General features: G+C 44.0%; 1 protein-coding gene across 1 annotated transcript in view; it reads left to right on the forward strand.

Moving 5' to 3' along the window:
* Nucleotides 1-407: 407 nt before the first annotated feature.
* sh3d21 (SH3 domain containing 21) overlaps nucleotides 408-24,138 on the forward strand; it is a 112,447-nt gene continuing 88,716 nt past the window's right edge. Inside the window, exons 1-3 of the mRNA XM_048558265.2 lie at nucleotides 408-529; nucleotides 5,741-5,901; nucleotides 20,495-20,555. Of these exons, the coding sequence (XP_048414222.2) occupies nucleotides 526-529; nucleotides 5,741-5,901; nucleotides 20,495-20,555 (226 nt within the window). The 5' untranslated portion in view covers nucleotides 408-525. The remainder of the gene's footprint in view (nucleotides 530-5,740; nucleotides 5,902-20,494; nucleotides 20,556-24,138) is intronic.

The following is a 24,138-nucleotide window of genomic DNA, read 5'->3' on the forward strand; positions in this document are numbered from 1 at the left end:
TGCAAAAAAATGGCTGTCTCACCTCCCAAATTAGTGGGGACAATATTTCAAGAAGTACTTCATAGGCTGTAGCACTTTGTCATCATCGAAAGGTCATAAAAGCAAGGTTTTTGTTTCTCGTTTGAATCATTATTACGTTATTTCTCCCTCGGCTTTCCAGTTTTGCAAAGCAGCATTCCATCAGGAAATGTCTTCAGGGATTGTAGGAGCTGCAGATGCTGGAGAATCTGCGATAACGAGAGCTGCATGCGTTCATCAAGCTCTCGTGATCTCACCTTCGATCAGAAAATATTTCTTTTCTTAGGCTTTAACACAGCTCCCCCAAACCTGTCCTACCTGTTTGTGTGGGTGCTGCCCTCCCCCAGGCATATTCTGACTCAGGTTACTTGGTGGTTTTAAGAGTACAGGCACCTCTGGAGCCCGACTTAAATGCTCGCCTTGATTTTGAGTTGTGCACTTTTAAATGTGCTGCTTTGAAGTTGTTCCTCAGCTGGTCCAGTGGAAGTGTATCGCAGAGCAGCAAGCATGGGTATGAGCCATTCAGTTTAACGACTGCACTATCTATTTCAGCTACTCTGTTCTAGTGGGGTTACAGTAAAACAATTCCCGGCTAGTGCTGCTGTAACATGATTACCATGTACACATTAAACTCCAACCTGGTTACTAGTGCGTTATTTTATCAATTCTTTTGTGGTGGAAAATTGTAAACTGTTCAAACGTTTGTTGGCGTGTAGTGGCTTCACTGGTTATTCAATAGATACTAAATGCCCTGGTTTACCAGACTTAAAGAGGCTCGAGTTTGTGGAGGTTAGGTTGTGCTGTTCAATATAATGCAAGGATTAGACGCAATCCCCGTGAATGGACAATGAGAGCTGAATAGTTTGGAGGGGGATCTGTCCGAGGTAGGTTACAACTCTGTACAGAGAGTATCTAGCACAAGTTGTTTGCCCCTGCTGTGACCTATGAGAACTTGTTATGAAGGATAAGAGGGACTGGATAAATATGAACTGATCAGAGAGTCTGTTTGTGTTTGTAAACAGTAAAATAATGCCTCATGAGACTAGCTGAGTATTTTTTTGTGTGGAGATAACTAACGTGCTGTGGGGCAGTGTCTCTCAATGTTATGTAGGAAATTCCAGAAAGCTTTCATTTAAAGTTCCACCTTAGTTCCACCCTTTTCGAATAGCTTGCCTGCTACCAATGCCTAAAGAATGCAGAATCGCCTTTTGGGATATGATTAGTTCTGCTATAATGCGTGTTTCATAACGCGATTGATGATTAGTGGACACTGTTTAATGCAAACTTTCTGCTGTACAGATATAGTGACATTTTGTAACAATTTCCCTGTAACATAATTTTCTATGATGATTTTCTATAGTGTGAGGTCGCTACAAAGAACACAACTACTGTGTTATAGGAGAACTGTACGGAGATGATTATTTAAAATAATGTTCAGGTACATAATTCTTTGACGTTTGCATCACAGGTAGACAGTGTGGTCAATAGATTGTTTAGCACACTTGCCTTCAGAGCTCAGATCTTTAGGAGTTGGGACATCAGGTTGAGGTTGTACATGACGTTGCTGAGGCCTCTTCTGGAACACTGTGTCTAATTCTGGATATCAGAAGGATATTAGTAAGCTGGAGAGGGTTCAGAAAAGATTTATCAGGATGTTGCGGGAATCGAGGACTTGAGATTAAAAATACACTGGAAATACTTGGACATTTTTCACTGGAGCCTAGGAGGTTGAGGGGTGACCTTAGTGCAGTTTGTAAAATGATAAGGAAAATGACAAGTGTCTTTTTCCCAGGGTGAGAGAGTTCAAAATCTAAAGGGGCACACTTTTAAGGTGAGAGGAGAAAGATTTTAAAATGACATGAGGGACAATTTTTTTTACACTGAGAGTGATTTGTGCCTACAATGAACTGCCAGAGGATGCAGATACAGTTACCACATTTAACAGACTCATGGACAAGCACTTGAATGGGAAAGATTGGGAGGGATGTTGACCAAGTGCAGGAAAATGGGACAAGATCAGTTGGGAAATGTGTTCGGCATGGATTATTTGAACCGAACGGTCTGTTTCCATGCTGTATGACTCTATGGCTAAACCAGTCAAGAAGGGTGTTTAATAAGCTGACCTATCTTGATAAAACCTCATCTCAAAGAATTCTGACTAAAGTAAAGAGAATCATGAATATCAAGTTTTATTTTTGTTCTTTGTGAATCACTGTTACTTTTGGATGCATTTAAGGAAGAGAATATCCCTCAGATGCAGGATTAATCAGTTATATATTCCAACCTATCTCTGTGAGAGCATTAGTAGGAATTGTAGCTCTGGATGAGAATGTGACTCAGGGGCCACTCACTAACTGATTATTCAAATTCTGTTGGAGCAGTTTCGATACATATTTATTTTGAGTTTGATTTCTGTGACAGATTAATTTTGTTTTTCTACAGTCATGTAAACATATTTAAAAAGCAAGCAATGTAAATGAAATGAAATTCCACTTGGAATTTTCCTAAAGGACAATAAAGTAAGAAGTGAAAATGAGCAGAAACTGTTAACAAAAATGAAAGGATGTGGAATTGGAGGCAACATGTTTCAGAAGATTAACCGAAGTTGCAGAATGGGTAACTCCTCAGATTGGCAAGTTACAGCCAGAGATGTGTACTCAGTGTTACATTATACTTCTGAATGAATCCGCTGAAGGAATAGAGAGCTAGGAGACTAAACCTGTAGACAATAATAAGGTAAGGTTGCATGGCATACAATATTGGCAAGAACCGGAAGTTACAAAAATGATTAAGATAGATTGTTACAGAGATCGCAGGAACTGCAGATGCTGGAGAATCTGAGATAACACGGTGTGGAGCTGGATGAACACAGCAGGCCAAGCAGCATCTCAGGAGCACAAAAGCTGATGTTTCAGCCTTGCTGCTCCTCTGATGCTGCTTGGCCTGCTGTGTTCATCCAGCTCCACACCTTGTTATCTAAGATAGATTGTTGTTTGACAAGACAATCCAACTTATGGGCTTAGATGCAAATGCAGAATTCTAAACACAGACAGGTCAGCTGCGATTATATTGGATGACGGAGAAGGCTTGAGGGGCAGAATGACATACCCCCAATCCTGTTTGACAGGTTCATGTGGAAGTGAATGGGCAAAATGTGAATTTGGCCACTTATGGACCCAGAAAAGCTCAGGTCCTTTTCTAACTGATGAGGTAGTACCAACTGTGGATGAACAGCAGACCCAGAAAGCTAGTGAACAGATACAAAAACAAATTGCTGACTGGGATGTTGGCCTTCATTTCGAGCAGTTGGAATGAAAAGGGGAGATAGGAAAAGTTTGATCAGATCCCACTTAGATTATTTCGATCAGTTCGGGCCACTGCATGTTGGAAGGGAGACAGTGGTTTCAGATGGGGTCTTGTGTATCATTATCAGAATATTCACTAACAGAGCTACATCAGTCCTGTGCTTCTTGTATTGTATGTGAAAGATTCAGCAGAGATATCCTTGAGATATTTAACTTGATTAAAGGATCTGATACATGAGATCGAGAGAAATGATTTCCTTTTGTGGAAATTCTTAGATCAGGTGCCATGAGAAGGTGTCATAGAGCAAGAAAACAGGGCCCTTGGCTCAACTTGTCCAAGAAGATCATGTTTGCCAGATTGAACCAGCCGCAGTTGCCTGTGTGTGACCCATATCCCTCTAAACCTTTCTTATTCATGTACCTGAGATAACAAGGTGTAGAGCTGGATGAACACAGCAGGCCAAGCAGCATCAGGAAGGCTGATGTTTCGGGCCCAGACCCTTTCTCAGAAAAGGGGGAGGAGAAGGGGTTTCTGAAATAAATAGGCAGAAAGGGGGAAGCGGATCGAAGAGGGATAAGGCATAGATAGGTGGGGTGGAGACAGACAAGTCAAAGAGGCAGGTGTGGAGCAAGGTGAGTGTAGGTGGGGAGGTAGGGAGGGGTAGGTCAGTCCAGGGAGGATGGACAGGCCAAGGGGGCGGGTTGAGGCTAGTAGGTAGGAGACAGGTGTGAGGCTTGAGGTGGGAGGAGGGGATAGGTGGGAGGAAGGGCAGGTTAGGGAGGCGGGGGCAAACTGGGCTGGTTTTGGGATGCGTAGGGGGAGGGGAGATTTTGAAGCTTGTGAAGTCCACATTGATACCATTGGGCTGCAGGGTTCCCAAGCAGAATATGAGTTGCTGTTCCTGCAACTTCGGGTGGCATCATTATGGCACTGCAGGAGGCCCAGGATGGACATGTCGTCTCAGGAATGGGAGGAGGAGTTGCAATGGTTCGCGACTGGGAGGTGCAGATGTTTAGTGCGAACTGAGTGGAATTGTTCTGCAAAGCAGTCCCCAAGCCTTCGCTTGGTTTCCCTCATGTAGAGGAGGCCACACCAGGAACAGTGGATGCAGCATACCACATTAGCAGATGTGCAGGTGAACTATTATCTCTTATTCATGTGCCTGCCTGTTACTCTTGGAATCAGATTAAAGTTGTTAGGAGTGGGAGTGGCTGAGTGTAGAGGACTGGCCAGGAAGCACAACTGTACCCAAAGGCCTGATGGAAATCTGCAACATTCAATCACCACAAAACCTCTTGAGGCTGTGAGACCCATTGAAAATGTAAAAATAGAAATTGTTGGAATTTTCTTTGACTGGACTTTGGAATGAAAGCAAGTAGTAGAAGTTAATATACAGAGCAGCTCTGACCAAACTAAACAAGAGAATGTGCTTGGAGGGCTAAATGGCCTCCTCTTGTGCATAGTTTCCTGTTAGGAAACATTGGAAAAGTTGGACGGGGATTACAATGACTGACCAACATAATTACATGTTCTCAAATTACAAAAAGAGTCAGAAGGCAGGTGACTGATGGGGACAGTGTCAGTCGCCCCAATCTTGTTAGTTGGATTTGATCTGATTTTTGATTTTGATTTTGATTTATGGTTGTTCCACGTACTGAGATACGGTGAGAAGAGTTGTATCGTGTACTAACCAGACAAATCATTCTTTACATTAGTATGTCAGGGTAATAGAACAGAATTCAGAATTACAGCTGCAGAGAAAGATCAACATTAACATTTGAGGGGTCCGTTCATAAATCTGATAACAGCAGGGAAGATACTGCTCACGATTCTATTGGTGCTTGTTTTTAAACTTTTGTGTCTCCTGCCCAATGGAAGAGGGTGGAAGAGAGTGTAATCGGGGAGGGGTCTTTGATTATGTTGTCTGCTTTCCTGAGGCAGCGGGAAGTGTAGACGCAGCCAATGGAAGGAAGATAACAAAGTGTGGAGCTAGATGAACACAGCAGGCTGAGCAGCATCTCAGGAGCACAAGAGCTGATGTTTCGGGAGGGAGGTTGATTTGTGGAATGGGCTGGGCTGTGTTCACAACTCTCTGCACATTCTTTCAGTCTTGAGCAGAGCAGTTGCCATACCAAGTGCGATGCATCCAGATACTGGTGCATTTATAAAAATTGTTAAGACTTGGTTGTTGAGAAATTTCCCAGGTTTTAAAGGGGCTGATAAAGATTGGGAAGAGTTTTAATGAAGTAACTGAACGGAGATTGTTTCCACTGATGGTAGGATGGAATATAAGAGTGATATTGTGCAAAGTTGCACCCAGGGTGCAGGTTGATCTAATGACCATTGAGGCTCAGTCACCAGCTTTCTGCATTTGTTCTCTTCCTAACTGCTCCTGTTCCTGCTTTGTCGCCCTTAGTGGAAATGATCGCTGTGAGCGGCTTTCAGAGCCAGGAGTATGATGAGCTGAGTCTTGAGGTTGGGGACATCATAAAGAATTCTAAGTGCTCAGAAGATGATGGCTGGTGGGAAGGAGAGCTGAATGGGAGAAGGGGCCGGTTCCCAAGGATATTCGTCAAGGTACGTGATATTCCAAAGAATAAATGACACAGCGGCTGGGGCCTGAACATGATGTAGGGAATGGTGAGTGCTTCTGATCCTGAGCTTGGAGGCCTGGGTTCAAGTCCCAAACTTCATCAGAGCTGTGTATTCCTGAACAAGTTGGCAAGAAATATTTCTCTGATATCGGGACAAATAAGCCAATGTCAAAATTAAAGTGAAAACTAAGCGTCGTGGAATGCCAGGAATCTGAATTGAAAACAGGAAGTGCTGGAGAAAACAAGCAGGCCTGGTAGCTTTCGGGGATATTGTTTCAAGTCCAACAAAACCCTTTTTTCAGAAGCTAAACGCTTGGATTGCATCATCTAGGTTTGAGTTGGCCAAATAAGTAGATATTACAAGAACCTAAAGAGTTCTTGAATTATCCGAGAAAAAAAATCAATTTGAAGAGAATATCCTGGGAAACAGGCTCATTCTCTGAAAGGAAGACTCTAAATCTAAAGATGGCTTGAATAAAACTTGACAGCTTTGAATTGTAAGTGTCTTTTGAACTGTCACTTTTTCTATTGACCCGTGGCCTCCTCCTTCCCTCTTGTCTGAAGGGGCTGGGTGCTTTGTGATGCCAGTCCCCAGTAAGTGGCCAATGAGCCCTCCATGCAAGTGGACATGTGATCTCAGGCAAGCTACTTAACTGTGTCTGTGACATCCAATGCCTTTTCCCGAATTCCACACACAGGTCTAAATGTCCCTCTTGGAACGGGCAGTTGACGGAATTCAGAGCAGGTACAGGACAAGTGTCAACTCCTTAACACGTCGCAGACTGTTACTACAGCAACTGCCCTTGCTGATTGTCAAGGCTTAGACCTGGTGCAAAGCTGGTCAGTAAAGGTTCAGGATCACAGTAAACCCTTACCTAATGTCCCCTGAATTGTGACAGATTTGAAGGGAGACTTCCATATCTTTGTCGGATTCAGAATACCAAGCTTGGTTAATATTGGAGCATAACCAATTTCATTAAATTAGTTCGTAGAGTGACAAGGAATCAGACAATTAAGCTTTGAGCCATTGAATACCCTGTCCACAATAGCAAGGAAGATGATTAGAAACCATTAAATATTATTTGCTGGTGGTTTGTAATAGAATCCCAGAGCAGCGAAGGAGGCCATTCTGCTCATTGCACCATGCTGGCTCTTTTAAAGAGCAGTTGAATGCATGTCACTCCTCTGCTCTTTTCCCAAAGCAAAGGATACTTTATTTATTTGGTCATGGGATATATGCAATGCTGCACTTATTGTCCATCCCAAAATGCCCAGGTGAAGGTGGTGGTGAGCTGTCTCTTGAATGGCTGCAGTCCATGTGCTGAGCGTAGACCCACAATGCTGTTAGGGATAGAAATCCAGGATTTTGACCCAGTGACAATGAAGGAACGATGACAAATTTCTCAGGGAAGATAGTTGTGCATTGGAGAGGAACCAGAGGTGCCAGCGGTGTGCCCATGCATCTGCTGTGTTACCCTCTGTCTGGTAGAGCTTTGGAATAGGAAGATGCTGTCGAGGGAGATGTGGTGAACTTCTCCCTTTCATGCCATTTCTTGAATTCTCCATTTGCAAGTTATTCTTTAATCTTGAGACAGCACATTCCAAATCATAGCAAAATGCTGAGTTTAAAAAAATTATTTCGGTTTCACTCAGAGTTAGTAAGAACTGCCGATGCTGGGGTCAGATACAATTCAGTGTGGAGCTGAATGAACACAGCAGGCCAGGCAACATCAGAGGAGCAGGAAAGCTGGCACTTTGGGTTGGGAGCGGGTTCACTCCAGTTTTGGTGTCATTCACCATACTGTTGTATTTCTTAGTGTACTGACCTTCCTGCCAATGGAGACAGTTCATCCTTATAACTTCTACATAACCTCATGCCTTCCTGCCCCCAACCCGTCATCAACCTATTCCCTCACGCACCTACCACACCAAACCCCTCATCCTCCTACCATCCACTCTCTCACTCTCCTACACCCCTCACCCATCTATTTCCCTACTCCCACACCCCACCCTTCTCTCAGATTAGGCCAGGCGTGAAAAGCAACAGCTAGTGTTGAGGAAAAGTGTGTGTGTGATTCTACAGCCATCCACCCCACACCTGTCTGTATGGTACCCTGGCTGGACCAGACTGCTTCAGCTGGGAGATGGCTTATCCCATGAACCCACAGGGAGGGATCGTCCTGAAGGTCACACCTGCGCCTGATCAGGGCCTGAAACAGAGTCTCTCTCCCCACTCAACCAATCGGAGCCTTGTCTTATTTGAGGAGTTCCATTGGCTCCACTGCTCCCCCTGTGGCCTACATGTCAAGATGGCTGATTTACGATGAGCTTGAAGTTTATTCCCATTCTGGTTAGACCAATTCAGGAACACCGCGCTCAGCTTCTGGCTACTGTTCCTCAGGAATGGCATTCTGGAGTGGATGCAGCACAGGTTTACCAAGACAATACCAAGACTAAAAGAGTTAAATTTTGAAGAAGGCTTTAATGAATTAGACATATCCTCCCTTGAGTATAGAAGATTAAGGATAATTTAAATAAGATTCCATAGTAATTAAAGGGTTTGATCAGATCAAAAAGAAAATTATTTCCTCTTGAGGAAGTGACCAAGACAAGGGCAATATTCTTAAAACTATATTTAGGCCTTTCAAGGTGTTTCAGCAACTGCTCCTTAACACAAAAGGAAATCAGAATACTCTTCATCTAAAGCTTTTTTAAAAATAGTTCATTCACAGGATGAGGCCATCGATGGCTAGGCCAGCACTAATTGCCTATCTCTAATTACCCAGAGGGCTTTGGGTCTGGAGTCACATTGAGGCCAGACAAGGCAAGGATAGCAGTTCCCATCCCTAAAAGACATTAGTGAACCAGATGGGTTTTGTTTCAAAGATTGACCATAGATTCATGATCATTATTAGACGCTTAATTCCAGATTTTTATTGAATTTCCTCCATCTGCTGCAGTAGAATTTGAACCTAGGCCCCAGAACATTACCCAGGTCTTTAGATTAACACTCAAGTGATAATGCAACTAGGCCATTGCTTCCTCAATTGAAGTGGATAATTGAAAAGTCCAAAACTGAGCTGGCTGGATTTTCAGTAAGCAAGGGTATTAGGGATTATAGTACTAATGCAGGAGGAAGGAGTTTAAATACAGAGCAGCCTTGGTCAAATTTGACAGCAGAACAGCTTGGAAAAGCTGAATCACCTCCTTTTATTGATGTCACACAGAAGGAAGACATTTGATCTTTCCTGTCCATTCTGGGAGAACGAATCAGCTAATCCCAAGCAGCAGCTCTTTGTTCATAACCCTAGATATTTTCCTCACTTCAGCCGATTCTCAAAATACCTTTGAAATTCAGATTGATTTGGGTAGTACATTCTAGAGAGTGAACATTTACTGTGTAAGAGCAGTTTCTCTTCGTGTCACGGTTGGTTCTTTCACCAGCTAACTTATATTTGGTGTCCTCTTTTTCTCACCCCTTCCATCAATGAACCTTCAACAACCCTAGCAAATCACCTCTCAACCTTTCCTACTCTAAGGGAAATAGACCCACGTTCTCCGATTTAGCCATGTAATGGAATTCCTCATTCATGGCTCTGTTCTTGAAAATAACCTCTCTAAGGTTTAAATACTTCTCTAAGGCTTACAAAGGGTTAAGAGACCTCTACCAGGCTGTTAACTTTCTCTGATTCCCATCCTTCCTAAAGTGCACTGTTTGCAATGGACGGAATCGTCCAGCTGAGGTTGGTGCTGGTATTGCAATGAGTTGAGGGAGGTAATAAATTCTCAGGAGACAACAGAGTTCGAGACACATGGTAATTTATTCATGCATTTCACTGGTACAATACAGGACTACCCAGGACCTGGCCTCAATGTGAGGGCCCAATCACCCCCTTAATCTTCAGCTCAAATTGGAAGAAAAGTCAATGATGTTCTAATTTTTAAATACAATTACACTGCCTTTTGAATATTTTTCTTGTAACATTAACATAGTGGCACATACTCCCCCCTCCCCTTATATACATAATGCTGGGTTCTTCAAATATGTTTCTGTTTCCAGTACATCATTCAAGTAGTATTCTTGCTGCTGTGATGTGGATGGGCCCTTTTGGTGTGTTGGAAACTGAACTCTCCATGGTTATTTGTGACCTTTTATCTCTCAACTGTATCTGCTATTTGACTGTAACAGAGTCTTCTTTGAGATTTCCCACTATTCCAACTCTCTTAGCTGTTCTGCTTGATAAGAGGAAGGGAGACCCCTCTCTATTACTCCAAACTAGTTTTAACCTTTCCTTTCTAATGTTTTGGGTATCTTTCTATAACACTTTGGAATCTATATCAACGATTATCTTGAAGAATCTTAATTAAAATCAACTTGCAGTGCTATAACTGATTGATTAGAAAAACCTATGAGAAATAACTAATTAGTAAGAAATGTTCTTATCTTTAGGGTAGCAAAGAATGTTGCACATTCAATCTTACTTAAACAGACAGCTTAACATAATGTTCCTTGCATTTGAATGCTATGACTGTATTTACAAAATGAGTCTTTTTAACCGCTTTCCCAACCTGCTCAACTACATTCATTACTTTCCATTCACTCAGCTGGGCCTAGGTTCCCGTGGTGTTTCGTACCATCTTCCTCAAAGATTGAAGTATTTCCAAGTTTTGTTCCACGGGCAAATTTTAAAACTATGCCCTGTGTGCACAAATCCAAGGATAATTGACAAATACCAAAAAGCTCCAAACCTTGTGATACTCCACTGAATGTCTTCCGCTGGTTCAAAAACAAATTGTTCACTAATTCTCTGGGTTTCCTGTCAATGTCTTTCAACTTCATATCCATGCTGCCTTAGCACCAGCTGTCCCATTGACTTCAGCCTATGCAACAAGCCAGTTATGTGATACTTGAACAAACACCAATTGGAAGACCGTGTACACCACATCTTCTCCAGTGCCCTTGGGGAGCTGGTTTCACTCAGTTGGCTGGATGGGTAAACAGAGTGAGCCAACCATGTCAGTTCCATACCAGCTGAAGTAAACATGAAGGGTTTTCATTCTCAACATCTCCCTTCACCTGAGGTATGGTGAAATCCCCACCAGTCATCTCTTTTTGATGTGCGAGCAGCCCTATGGTCTGGTAAGACAATGTGATACAGTGCAATTATCTTGATTGACTCTTCCTGTTACCTCACCAAAACTAACCTAACTGTTTTGATTAAACATGATTTGTCTTGAACAACTTTATGGCAATATTCCTAATTAAACCATGTTTGTCCCAGTGCCTGCTAATTTTGTCCCAAAGTAGATTCTTCCAGCATTGAGGTTGAACTATTTATCATTGCTGGTTTTATTCTTTCGTGGACCATCACTCATGTTTTCAGTTGATAGTCCTCAGGCATCATTCTTGTATCTGAGAATGACTGTAAGATCATAGCAAATCATAGAACCTCTACAGTACGGAAACAGGCCATTTGGCCCAACAAGTACCTCCTAAAAGCATCCCACCGAGACCCATTCACCTACCCCTGTATTTCCCATGTCGAACCCACCTAACCCAAGTATCCCTGGGCACGATGGGAAATTTAGCACGGCCAATCTGTCCAACCTACACACCTTTGGACTGTGGGAGGAAACTCAAACAGACATGGGGAAAATGTGCAAACTCCACACAGTCACCTGAAGCTGGAGTTGAACCTGGGTCCCTGGCGCTGTGAGCCACCGTGCCACCCAATGTTTTTATCCTCACATCTCTCAATATCCTTAGATCTGGGTAAGTGATCAACTTGAAGTCTTTTTAAGACCTCTGCTTCATTTCTGACCCATTCCGTATCACAACTTTGCCAACATCTTCTTTAATAAAGACAGATATACCACATGTTTTAGGTCCTTAATTAGCTCCAAACTTTATTTTACTGTTTGAATGCCTATAGATTCCCTTTCATGCTAAATGCCAGGGTCTCCTCACACTCTCTTTTTGCCTCCTTCCTCTCTAAACTTTGCCTGGATTTCAATTTATTACTCTTAAACTGACATCCATCACAAGCACCAATTTTCTGCATCATCCTGCGAGCTATCTCTCTTGTCATTCAGGGACCTCTGCCTGTGATTCCCGACCTTTTTCAGAGGCCAGCCCACTGTTACCTTACAGAGATATTGGGAACTGCAGATGCTGGAGAATCCAAGACAACAAAATGTGAGGCTGGATGAACACAGCAGGCCAAGCAGCATCTCAGGAGCACAAAAGCTGACGTTTCGGGCCTAGACCCTTCATCAGAGAGGGGGATGGGGTGAGGGTTCTGGAATAAATAGGGAGAGAGGGGGAGGCGGACCGAAGATGGAGAGAAAAGAAGATAGGTGGAGAGAGTATAGGTGGGGAGGTAGGGAGGGGATAGGTCAGTCCAAGGAAGATGGACGGGTCAAGGAGGTGGGATGAGGTTAGTAGGTAGATGGGGGTGCGGCTTGGGGTGGGAGGAAGGGATGGGTGAGAGGAAGAACAGGTTAGGGAGGCAGAGGCAGGTTGGACTGGTTGGACTAGGCCCGAAACGTCAGCTTTTGTGCTCCTGAGATGCTGCTTGGCCTGCTGTGTTCATCCAGCCTCACATTTTGTTGTCACTGTTACCTTACAATTTACCTGGGACAGATCAGCTCTTGTGACTTTTGAGCAGACAATGACATACTTCCAGTGCAACTAAGATTTGGACCCAGATACTCTAGTTCACAGATGGGGATATTGACACAAGAGCCCTACAGATCTGCCCTTAAGCTCCTGAAACTGCCCCTCTTTCATTGAAATATTGTTACTCCTGATCACTCCTTGTCCCTTTCAGTAGGTCATATAAACTTTATGATCACAAAGGAGGCAAACATAGTAAAATCATTTACATCTGTGCCTACAGATACATCTGTCTGCTCCCCTAACTATCCAATCCCCCGTCACTAATGTTCTTCCAATCTTCCTTGGACGCTTGTATTGCTGAGCCAGTTGTGGTGCCATAGGCCTGATATTAACTGCATTCCCCATCGCTCTCAGCAGCGTGCTCAGCTAGTTGCAGAGTGAGAGGCCCTTAGGAGACTCCTAAACTGCCTTCCAGGGCCTTCTGTACTGTCTGGCACTCACCCATTCTCTCTGCCTGCCAACACACCCTTTGCTGCAGCCTGGCCACATTCTGAAATTCCCTGTAGCTCTCAGCCATTCCGTCTAAGTGGCTAAATGGCACTAACTGTGACTCAAACTGTGAAAGCTTGAACCCTGACCTGCTGCAGCTGGTGATGCTTTCCACACAGGAGAACTGTCCTGGAGTTTTGACACACTACAGGGTGAACACTCCATGAGACAGGGGCTCCTACAACCTCTTCACTTATTAGACCAGAAATAAAATCGAAACTTATCAAAGGCAGCTTTTCATCTAATAACAACTTCCCTTGCAGGAAGCTAATGTTTGTGTTTTGTTTACATCCCAGTCTCGCACTGCTGTTCCGCTCTGAGCTCCTTCATAGAAATGGAGAAATAGGAGGTGTGTATGCCATTGAAGGCTTTGAGCCAGCTCTACCATTCAATATGCTCATGGCTGATCATTCAACTCAATCCCCTCTTCCTGCTTTCCCCCATATCCTTTGATCCCTTTACCCTTAAGAAGCATACCTGATACTTTCATGAAAACATTCAATGTTGTCGTCTCAACTGCTTTCAGTGGTTGAGAATTCCACAGGTACATCATTCTCTGGGTGTAGAAATTTCTTCTTATCTCCGTTGAAATGGCCTTCCTAACATCCTTAGGCTGTGAGCCCCTGGTTCTGACTCCCCATTCATCAGGAATGCCATCCCTATGTTTACATTGCCTCACCCCGGTAGAATTTTACAGGTTTCTATGAGAGCCTCCTCATTCTTCTAAACCCCAGTGAACATAGTTCGAACTAATCCACTCTCTTTTTCATACATCAGTCCTTCTTCAGATTTGTGCTTCTTACTTCTCAGCAGTTCAAGCACACGATCACCTTGCTAGCTGTTGTCCCATGAAGTCAAACAGCCTGAGACTCAACTTGACTGATTTGCCTGTGGTGTCACTATATGTGATTAGTGGAGCTAGCACAATATTTCAATTAGACATGAATTTGTGATCCTTCTGTTTACAGGTGCTTTGTCACAAAACCACATGCACTGATAAATTCCAAACTCAGACTGCTTGATTTTTTTGTTGGATCATGCTGTGTATGATTGGCCCAAATTAATGGCCATGTGTGTGCATGCACACACACACACACACACACACACACACACACACACACACACACACACACACACACACACACACACAAGCACACATGCACACACATACACGCAAATACACACACACGCACAGATACACACACATACACACGCACACACAAACACGCATGCACACATGCACACACACACACACACACACCCGCAGATAAGCACACATATACACACACACACACACGCACGCATAGCCACACACACATGTATACACACACACACATGCACACACATACACGCACAAACACACGTATACACACACACACGTATACACACACACACACATATACACACACACACACACACACACACACGTATACACGCACACACACAAAAACACCACCTTGATTCTGGCCATTCCATCTTGGGGGTTTCAATCTGTGGGTCTCACTCTCACAGAATAGGCTACTGTTACCAAACCTCCACCATTGTCTTGAGCTCTCCAGGAACCAAAGATAATTCTCGGTGGTGAGCAGCTTGGGAGAAAAAGGTTAGAAATATTACAACAGATGATATGTTTTTATTTCCTGTCCCTTTGCATACTTCGATTGAGTGTGAAACAATATGGCAGTTGGAGGGGGAAACAAGGGCTGCAGGAAGGTGTTTGTGGGGAGGAAATCTGGTCATCAAACCTCCAGCAATGTATCCAACCAGAATGGTAATCTATGTGAAATAACTCCACAGAGGCCGGTATCCCATCCGCAAGTCAGCCTTTATTTACCGGTGCATAGTACTTGACACAGCTTCAGCTCCCTCAGGGCCAGCTCTCAGGGTGAACAGAACCTCTGACACTAAGGCTGGGCCATTTTGACTGGGTGCCCACCAGGACCAAGAATATTGAGCCCATGAAGAGCCTGCGTAGTCCTAACAGAGTCCAGGATTTACTCAACCATTCCCATGGATGTGGGGGAGCTGCTAGTGGTAATTTTTGTCCATGTTGGCACTCTGGGCACTGCTCCACCATTGCAGCTATATTTACATCCAGTCCTGGCCACCAGGCATAACTTCTCACCCACATCTCCATTTTGGAAACTCCTGGACGGACCTGGTGGATTCAGCCAGTGGCCGGCAGCACCCTTTATTCAGGACAATCACTCCTGCTCCCCACAATAATATGCCATCCTCAACCATCACCCGGTCCGTCCAGGTCCAGAAAGGTTTCATTCTGGTTGTGATGGCCCTCTGGTTTCCCCCGTCACCACCAGCCGTTTCACTTTGGCCAGGACGGGATCACTCAGCCTTCAAAGTTTGATGTTGTCCACTGCGACTGGAAGTGTGTTCGGGAAATTTAAAATCATTATGGATTCTTCCTGTGGTGATATCACCAGGAGGGTGTATCTGCCAGCAGGAGATGGCTCAATGCGTCTGCATTTGCCACTTTGCCTCCTGGATGGTGTTCCAACTTGTTATCATACACACTTAGTATTCAAGCCCACTGCTGAATTCAGCCTGAAGCTATGAATGCCACTGACTTGTCCTCTTTATGTAAACCTGGCAGGGATTTGTGGTCCATTATTATTATAAGTTTACTTCTGTAAAGAACATAGAACATAGAACAGTACAGCACAGAACAGGCTCTTCAGCCCACAATGTTGTGCCGACCATTGATCCTCATGTATGCACCCTCAAATTTCTGTGACTATATGCATGTCCAGCAGTCTCTTAAATAACCCCAATGACCTTGCTTCCACAACTGCTGCTGGCAACGCATTCCATGCTCTCACAACTCTCTGTGTAAAGAACCCGCCTCTGACATCCCCTCTATACTTTCCTCCAACCAGCTTAAAACTATGACCCCTCGTGCTAGCCATTTCTGCCCTGGGAAATAGTCTCTGGCTATCAACTCTATCTATGCCTCTCATTATCTTGTATACCTCAATTAGGTCCCCTCTCCTCCTCCTTTTCTCCAGATATTGGTGAAACTTCTTGACTCCAAATATGATCGCCAAACCTTCCTTCTCTATCTGAGTCTATTATTTTCTGCATTAGCCCAACTCCTGGATGTATATGTTGCTGGGTATTCCTCTCCATTGGACTACCTAAACACTAATACTATCCCGATGCCATACGGAGAGGCATTGACATACAATGATCGCTTGGGATCATAGTGTGCCAACACCTCAGAGGACAGTAGCTGTTTCTTCACTTCCTTGAAAGCTATTGCTTGGTTACGTGACCATTTCCAAGTCTGACCCTTTTTTTTTAATTGAGAAGAGTTGATAAAAAAGTGCCAGGATGGAGGCCAGGTTATGTATGAGCTTTCCGTAATAATTCATCAGCCCAAGGAATGACCTAATCTCCAGGACTGATGTGGGGCCCAGGCACCTTTTGATTGCTCTCATTTTATCTTCCAATGGGTGTAATCCAGTCTTGTCGACTCTGCAGCCAATGTAGATCACTTGGGGTGCATGGAACACATCTTCCCCTTTTCAGGCTAATACCTGTCCACCTGGGAGAAATATCTAAGGACTATGAGCAAGTTCTCTCAATGTTCCTTATTGGTTTTCCCTGTTATTAGCACATCATCCAGATAAATAGCGACCTGGGGTAGACCTTGTAAAATGTTCTCCATGCTCTGCTGAAAAATGGCACAGGCTGACAATGCCCCAAATGGGACCCTGTTTTACTGGTACAATCCCTTCGGGATATTAATTGGAGCATGCTCCTGGGAATCCACACTCCACCACAACTGCAAGTACACCTGGCTCATGCCCAGCTTCATAAAGGACAGCCCCCCTGCCAGCTTTACGTATGAATCCTCTGTGTGAGGGATTGGGTATTTGTCCAGCAGTTTACCTATTGTGTAAAACTCCCCCAAAAGGCGAACTGAGCCATCAGACTCACAACTGGTATGAGCGGTGGTGCCCATTCTGCAAACTGCACTGGTTTGAAGATTCCTTCGCTTTCCATCCTTCTGATCTCTACCTCTACCTTTGCCAGTAAAGCAGGCCTTGCAGAATCACAGCATTGCTTCCTGGTCAACACACTAGGTGGCTTTGGCTCCTTTGTTAGTCTCTACACCTTCCTGATAAACTTGCAGGTACTTAATTAGAACTTCACTCAGGCCACCATTTTCTAAGCTAAATATGTTAAGCCAATCTTGGTGAATCTTTCGCAACCAATTTCACCCTGTTTGGCTTGGGCCCGGGTCTTTTACTACAGTCATTGGTAACTGAACCAGCTGCTTCTCTTTAGAAATTGGAACTGAAGTTGTACCCCTAATCAGCAAAGGTTCCCTGGTGTAGGTTCGGTCTAGTTGAGTTATTGTGCAGACTTAAGGGTTGAAGTCCAGAATGAATTCTGTTAAAAACTGGCTCTGCGATCATTGAAATGGCCACACCAGTATCGATCCCCATTAGAATCAGGAGACTATTTAGCCAGATGTTCATGTTGATTGGTTCTAGTTTGGATGTCGCTAAGCAATTTCACTGTTCCAACCCAGATGTAGGTGGATTTTCCAGGGTGTGCACACTCTTGGATACTGCCTAGGAATTCTTTTACTTAATTTAGGTCTAATGGGACTCTTTTTCTGTCTCGATACTACATTTCGGCAACAACTACAATGGTTTGCCAGCCCGGATTCTGAAGAAAGTTTTAACCATTTGGCCAAGGCTTGACTTTGTTTTGGGGTTTTGCTGTGGGCTGACTCAGAGTCCTTCTGATCAGAATATGTCCTGAGAGAAGCTGTGCAATTGCTTTCACTCAAATAGTGTTCCGCAAGCTCAGTCAGCCTGGCGAGGATATCCACTTCTGTTAGAATGCCCTACAACTCATACACCTCATGCGCTGCATTTTCCAATCATAAAGCCAGTTATTGTGCTTGTTTGAAGTCCAACTAGGCTTCAGCTAGTAGGCGCTTTTGCTTGGTTATATCATTAATCTCACTCTCATCACCACTGAAATAACTCCACTGAGGTTTGTATCCTGTCACTAAGTCTTCTTTTATTTACACATGGAAAGTCTTTGTCACTGATCCAGCTCCCTCAGAGCCAGCTCTCAGTGTGAGCAGAACCTCTGACGCTCCAGGTTATATCTGTCAGCCAGGGCTCCCTGATTGGGCCAGATTAACAGTCCCACTCTGGGAACTCATATTCTCTGAGGACCACCTGGTTGACCTCATGACAATCACTGCATCAAGTACAGCTTGGTCATTAGCAGATTTTAGTCGGTTTGTATTTGTTTATTAATGGGATGGTGGACACTACTGGTTGGGTCAGCATTTATTGCCCATCCTTAAATACCCTTGAGGAGATGGTGTTGAGCTGCCTTCTTGAACCAGTGCAGTCCATTTGAGACATTCAGAGAAGGAAACTGCCATCCTTAACTGGTCTGGCCTACATGTGACTCCAGACCCACAGCAATGTGGTTGATTCTTAACTGCCCTCTGGGCAATTAAGGCAAAAATGCTGGCCTGGTTGGCGATACCCTCATCCTGTGAATGAGTAGAAGAAAGTTCTGCTGCACTTGTCCTTTGAGGTGGGAGTGTCAGTATGTTTGGAACATGCCTTTGAAGGTGCTGTGATGAATTGCTGCATTGCACCTTGTAGTTGGAGCTCTCGTGGCTGCCACTGTGCTATGCTGGGACTGTTGGTAGATGAGGTGCCAACCAATATGGCGCGTTGTGTTGGATGATGTTAAGCTTCTGTCTGAAGGGTTTCAGATGCTGGATGTGTGTGCACGAGGCATCATATTTTATGTGCAGTCAGTCAACCCAGTTATTTCTCTTGGAGTCAATGCATTGTGAATGTAATTCAATGATGCAAAAGACTGGAGAACTTTAAATCTAAGCAAGATGTGCATAAAATGAACTGTTTCATGTTTCCAATAAGGACTTTTTTTTTGCCAATTTAATATGCAATTTGCTGGATCGAACCCTGGCTTCGAAACAGGTCCCAACCTCAGTCAGAATTCTGAGATTCTGGTGGTTGTATTTGCTCAGAGAGCCTCTTCAAACTGCACGCATATTCTTAGCCACAGTTTAACTCTCTTCCTATCGCAGAACATTTAATTTACCAGGAAACTATCGCTCATTCCACCATTAAATGCATCAGCAAAGCTTTCTGTTTAAGTCATTTTCAATGGTTTTAGGTCAAGTTGCACTCAGGTAGAGGACATGACAACATTCTCCAATAGGCTTCCCAAAGCTGATAATCGAATGTTTCTGTTGTCTTAGTGAATCTTCACCTGGTGAAGATTCTTAAACTCAACAAGGAATACATTTTTAATGAAACGAGAAAAACAAGAAACAGTTACATTGAATTATAGTGAATGATGGTCATCATAAAGACATTCACACCCACCAGCAAATAATGTGTACCATCTACACAATGGTCCACAGGAATTCCCTAGCCTTCTTTCAACAGTAGCCATGTTTTGTACCACCAGAATCATACAGCCCCTCAGGTGTGGGGGGCAGGCCTTTCAGCCCAACACCAACCTTCCAAAGAACATCCCACCTAGCCCTACCCCTCTACCCACACATTTCCCATGGCAAACCCACTCAGCCTGCATATCCCTGGATAGGAGCACAAAAGCTGACGTTTCGGGCCTAGACCCTTCATCAGAGAGGGGGATGGGGAGAGGGTTCTGAAATAAATGGGGAGAGGGGGTGGTGGACTGAAGATGGATAGAGGAGAAGATAGGTGGAGAGGAGAGTATAGATGAGGAGGTGGGGAGGGGATAGGTCAGTCAGGGGAGGACAGACAGGTCAAGGAGGCAGGATAATGTTGGTAGGTGGGAAATGGAGGTGCGGCTTGAGGTGGACCACCTCAAGCCGCACCTCCATTTCCCACCTACCAACCTCATCCCACCTCCTTGACTTGTCCGTCTTCCCCGGACTGACCTATCCCCTCCCTACCTCCCCACCTATACTCTCCTCTCCACCTATCTTCTTTTCTCTCCATCTTCGGTCCGCCTCCCCCTCTCTCCCTATTTATTCCAGAACCCTCTCCCCATCCCCCTCTCTGATGAAGGGTCTAGGCCCGAAACGTCAGCTTTTGTGCTCCTGAGATGCTGCTTGGCCTGCTGTGTTCATCCAGCTTCACACTTTGTTATCACTACCACTTTCTCACGGGTAATTAAAGATGGGCAATAAATACTGGTGTTGCCAGTGATGTCCACATCCTATAGCCAAATTTAGAAAAGATTTGTAAATATTGGTACCCTCCGCTGCACGCTAATTACTTACCAGTGGAGACTTTTGTGGTAAAAGTGGGAGTTGGAAACATGCAATTACTATATTCAGAATATCAGCAACTGAGAGTGTTCAGTACGAACCGAAGCTTGTGTTTTACAGGAAGTGGCATCTCAAGCTGTTGAATGTGAAAACTATACACGGCCTCGTTCTATCCGCAGAAGTAAGTACCGTCTCTTATTCAGGGTTTAACCGCAAGTTCCGAGAAGCCATCCATTATGAGTTGGTGAGATTGCCTGACAGAGGAGCAGGGGTGGGTTATACAATCTTTCGAGCGAGCTCCAGCATTTACGAGGATCAAAGCTAACATTGATCACAACACAACCTTCCTGCCTTTCCCCCCATCAGCTGGGCCAAAATCCTTGAACTCCTTCCTAACGGCACTGTGAGTGTGCTCATGCCCTATACAGCATTAACAAGGCAGTTTATCACCACTTTCTGAAACAGTGATATCCCATTAATACATTTGCAAATTTGAAAGCCTTTTTGAAAATTCAAAAACTTAAACATCCTTAAATCTTAATAATAGATAAAATTTCCATATCATTAGACACAATGGAGAAGTTACATTTTCGTGACAACTGTCAGATCCTTATGCCAATTTGACCTTGTAGCAAACTCCACATAGCTCAATGAAAAGCAGTTCCAAAAGAAGATCTTTCAGTGAAAGACTTTATAGAATGCTATAAACTGTTTTGAGAAAAAATGAAGTTATCAAGTCACAGAGTCATAAGGTATGGAAGCAGACCCTTCGGCCCAACTTGTACATGCTGACCAGATATCCTAAATTAATCTAATTCCATTTGCCAGCATTTGACCCATATCCCTCTAGCCCCTTCCTGTTATATACCCATCTGGGTGCGTTTTAAATGTTGTAATTGTACCCACCTCCACCACTTCCTCTGCCAGCTCATTCCATACACACACTGCCCTCTCAATAAAAATATTGCCCCTGAGGTCCCTTTGAAATCCTTCCCCTCTCACCTTAAACCTATCCCCTCTAGTTTTGGACTCCCCACCAAAGAAAAAAGACCTTGGCTATTCACTCTATCCATGCCCCTCATGATTTTATAAACCTCTGTAAGGTCAGCCCTCAGTCTCCGACACTCCAGGGAAAATAGCCCCAGCCTATTCAGCATCTCCCTATGGCTCAAACACTCCAACCCTGGCAACATCCTTGTAAATCTTTTCTGAATTCTTTCAAGTTTAACAATATACTTCCTTTAGCAGGGAGATCAGATTTAAGTGCAGTATTCCAAAAGTGGTCTGAACAATGTCCTAGACAACCATAATATGACCTACCACCTCCTATGGTCAATGCACTGACCATTAAAGGCAAGCATACCAAATGCTTTCTTCACTGTCCTGTCTATCTGCAACTCCACAATACAGGAACTTGGGGAAGCCATTCAGCCCTTCAAGCCTGCACTGTTCACTTTTTAATGAGATAATGGCTAATCCATGCCCTAGTTCCATCTCCCCACCATAGCTCTTGTAACCATTTTTTTGTTAGTCCAATAAATAAAAATCAGTTGGAAGACCTCCAGATTTCCACTACCCTTTGTGTAAAAAAAATTTCCTGCTCTCCACACCCATTGCCATTTCGATCTGATTTTAAGATTATCTCCCTTAATCTTAGACTGTCCCTCTCTCTTGAAAGGTCTCAATTATATCATTCCTTAATCCTTTTTAATCAAGTCCATGAAACCTGCCTTTATACGCCAAATACGTTAACCTTTGTAGTATTTTTGAATTGAATTTACACTGCACCGTCTCTGAAACCAATCTATTCTTTTTGATACGCAATTCCCAGCACTGTTTGCAGATCTCCAGATGTGATCTAACCAGATCCCCATAGAGCTATTTGTAACATTACCCCCATCTCTTTGTATTTTACAACTCTTAAAAAAGGCCACTGGCCTTTAAAATTACTATTTGTACCTGCCCTGTAGTTGTAGTGAATATTGTGCACCTAAGTCTCTCTGCTCATTCATAGATCCCAGCTTTCTTACCACAGAAGTTAGGCCCAAATGGTACAGCCATACATTTCCCACGCTAAATTCCAATGGCCACAGTTGTCTGCAACTCATCTAATCTATCAATTTCCTTTTGCAGTTTTCTGTTCCCACCATAAACTTTCCCTGACACCTAACTTAGTATCATCAGCAAACTGAGATCTGTGGATGTCCATCTAAGTCAAAGAGTAAGGCAATGTTCAGTATAGAATCCTGGGGAACTCTGCAAGTCGTATCCTGCTGATTTAAGTTTGCATTGTCAATGTTCTGTGCTCAAGATAATCTAGTCTGTGGGATCTGCCTTCATAATTAAACACCTTATAGTGCTGGAATCATTCCCTTGAGCTGACGTCTCTACACTGAGCTGAGCTAAATAAAAGCTGCTATATGTTCTGATTGCTATTAAGATTTTATGCAAGTGTATTCTGATCATGGTCGGGGTTTTAATTTGCAACAATTATCATTTTGTGGTGCTTAGAACATTTCAATTTTGAACACAAGTCTCTTTTGGGAACAGGATTTTGTTCAATGAGGGTAACTTTCATGGTTAGCTCAGTTAGCCAGATGTCTGGCTTAACCCAGACCTCTGATTACAGCCCACTGATACTGACACTAACTCTGGATCCATGGGAATGTGGATGGCTCTTAACTGCTCTCTGGGCAGTCAGAGATGGGAAATACAGGCTAGTCTAACCAGTGATGTTCACAAAAGGGCATAAAATGTACTCTGGGTGGGGGATTTCAATGCCCACCAGTAAGATTGGCTGGGCAGCAGTATTACAGATTGAACTGGTTGGGTCTTAAGGGACATAACTGCTAGACTGGGTCTGCAGCAGGTGGTGAGGGAAATGACATGAGGGACAAACATACTTGACCTTCTCATTACCAATCTGCCAGCTGCGGTGGCATCTGCCCATGATAGTAGCAGTAAGAGTGACCATCACACTGTCCTTGAGGAGACAAAGTCCCACATTCACATTGGGAATAACTTGCATCGTGTTGTGTGGCACTATCACTGTGCTAAATGGGACAGATTTCAAACAGGTCCAGCAACTCAAGACTGGGCATCCACAAGGTGCTGTGAGCCATCAACAGCAGCAGGATTGTACTCCAGCACAGTCTGTAACCTCATGGCCTGGCTTATCCCTCACTCAACCATTACCATCAAGCCAGGGGATCAACCCTGGTTCAATGGAGAGTGCAGGAGGGCGAGCCAGGAACAGCACCAGCCATACCTGAGGATGAGGTGTCAACCTGGTGAAACTACTAAACTGGACTACTCATGTTCCAAACAACATAAGCAGTAAGTGATCGATAGAGCTAAGCGATCCCACAGCCAAGAAATTTGATCTAAGACCTGCAGTCCTGCCACATCCAGTTGTGAATGGTGGTTGACAATTAAACAACTCACTGGAGGAGGAAGCTCCACAAATATCCCCGTCCTCAATGATGGAAGACCCCAGCACATCAGTGCAAAAGATAAGGCTGAAGCTTTTGCAGCAACATTCAGGCTGAAGTGCTGAGTGAATGATCCATCTCAGCCTCCTTCAATGGTCCCCTGCGTCACAGCTACCAACCTTCAGCCAATTCGATTCACTCCATGTGATATCAAGAAATGGTTGGAGACACGGGATACTGCAAAGGCTACAGGCCCTGACAGCATTCTAATAATAATGCTGAAGGCTTATGCTGTAATAACTGCCACTCCCCTAGCCAAGCTGTTCCAGTACA

The sequence above is a fragment of the Stegostoma tigrinum genome, chromosome 24 (genome assembly GCF_030684315.1).
Source record: "Stegostoma tigrinum isolate sSteTig4 chromosome 24, sSteTig4.hap1, whole genome shotgun sequence".
Taxonomy (NCBI): Eukaryota; Metazoa; Chordata; class Chondrichthyes; order Orectolobiformes; family Stegostomatidae; genus Stegostoma; species Stegostoma tigrinum.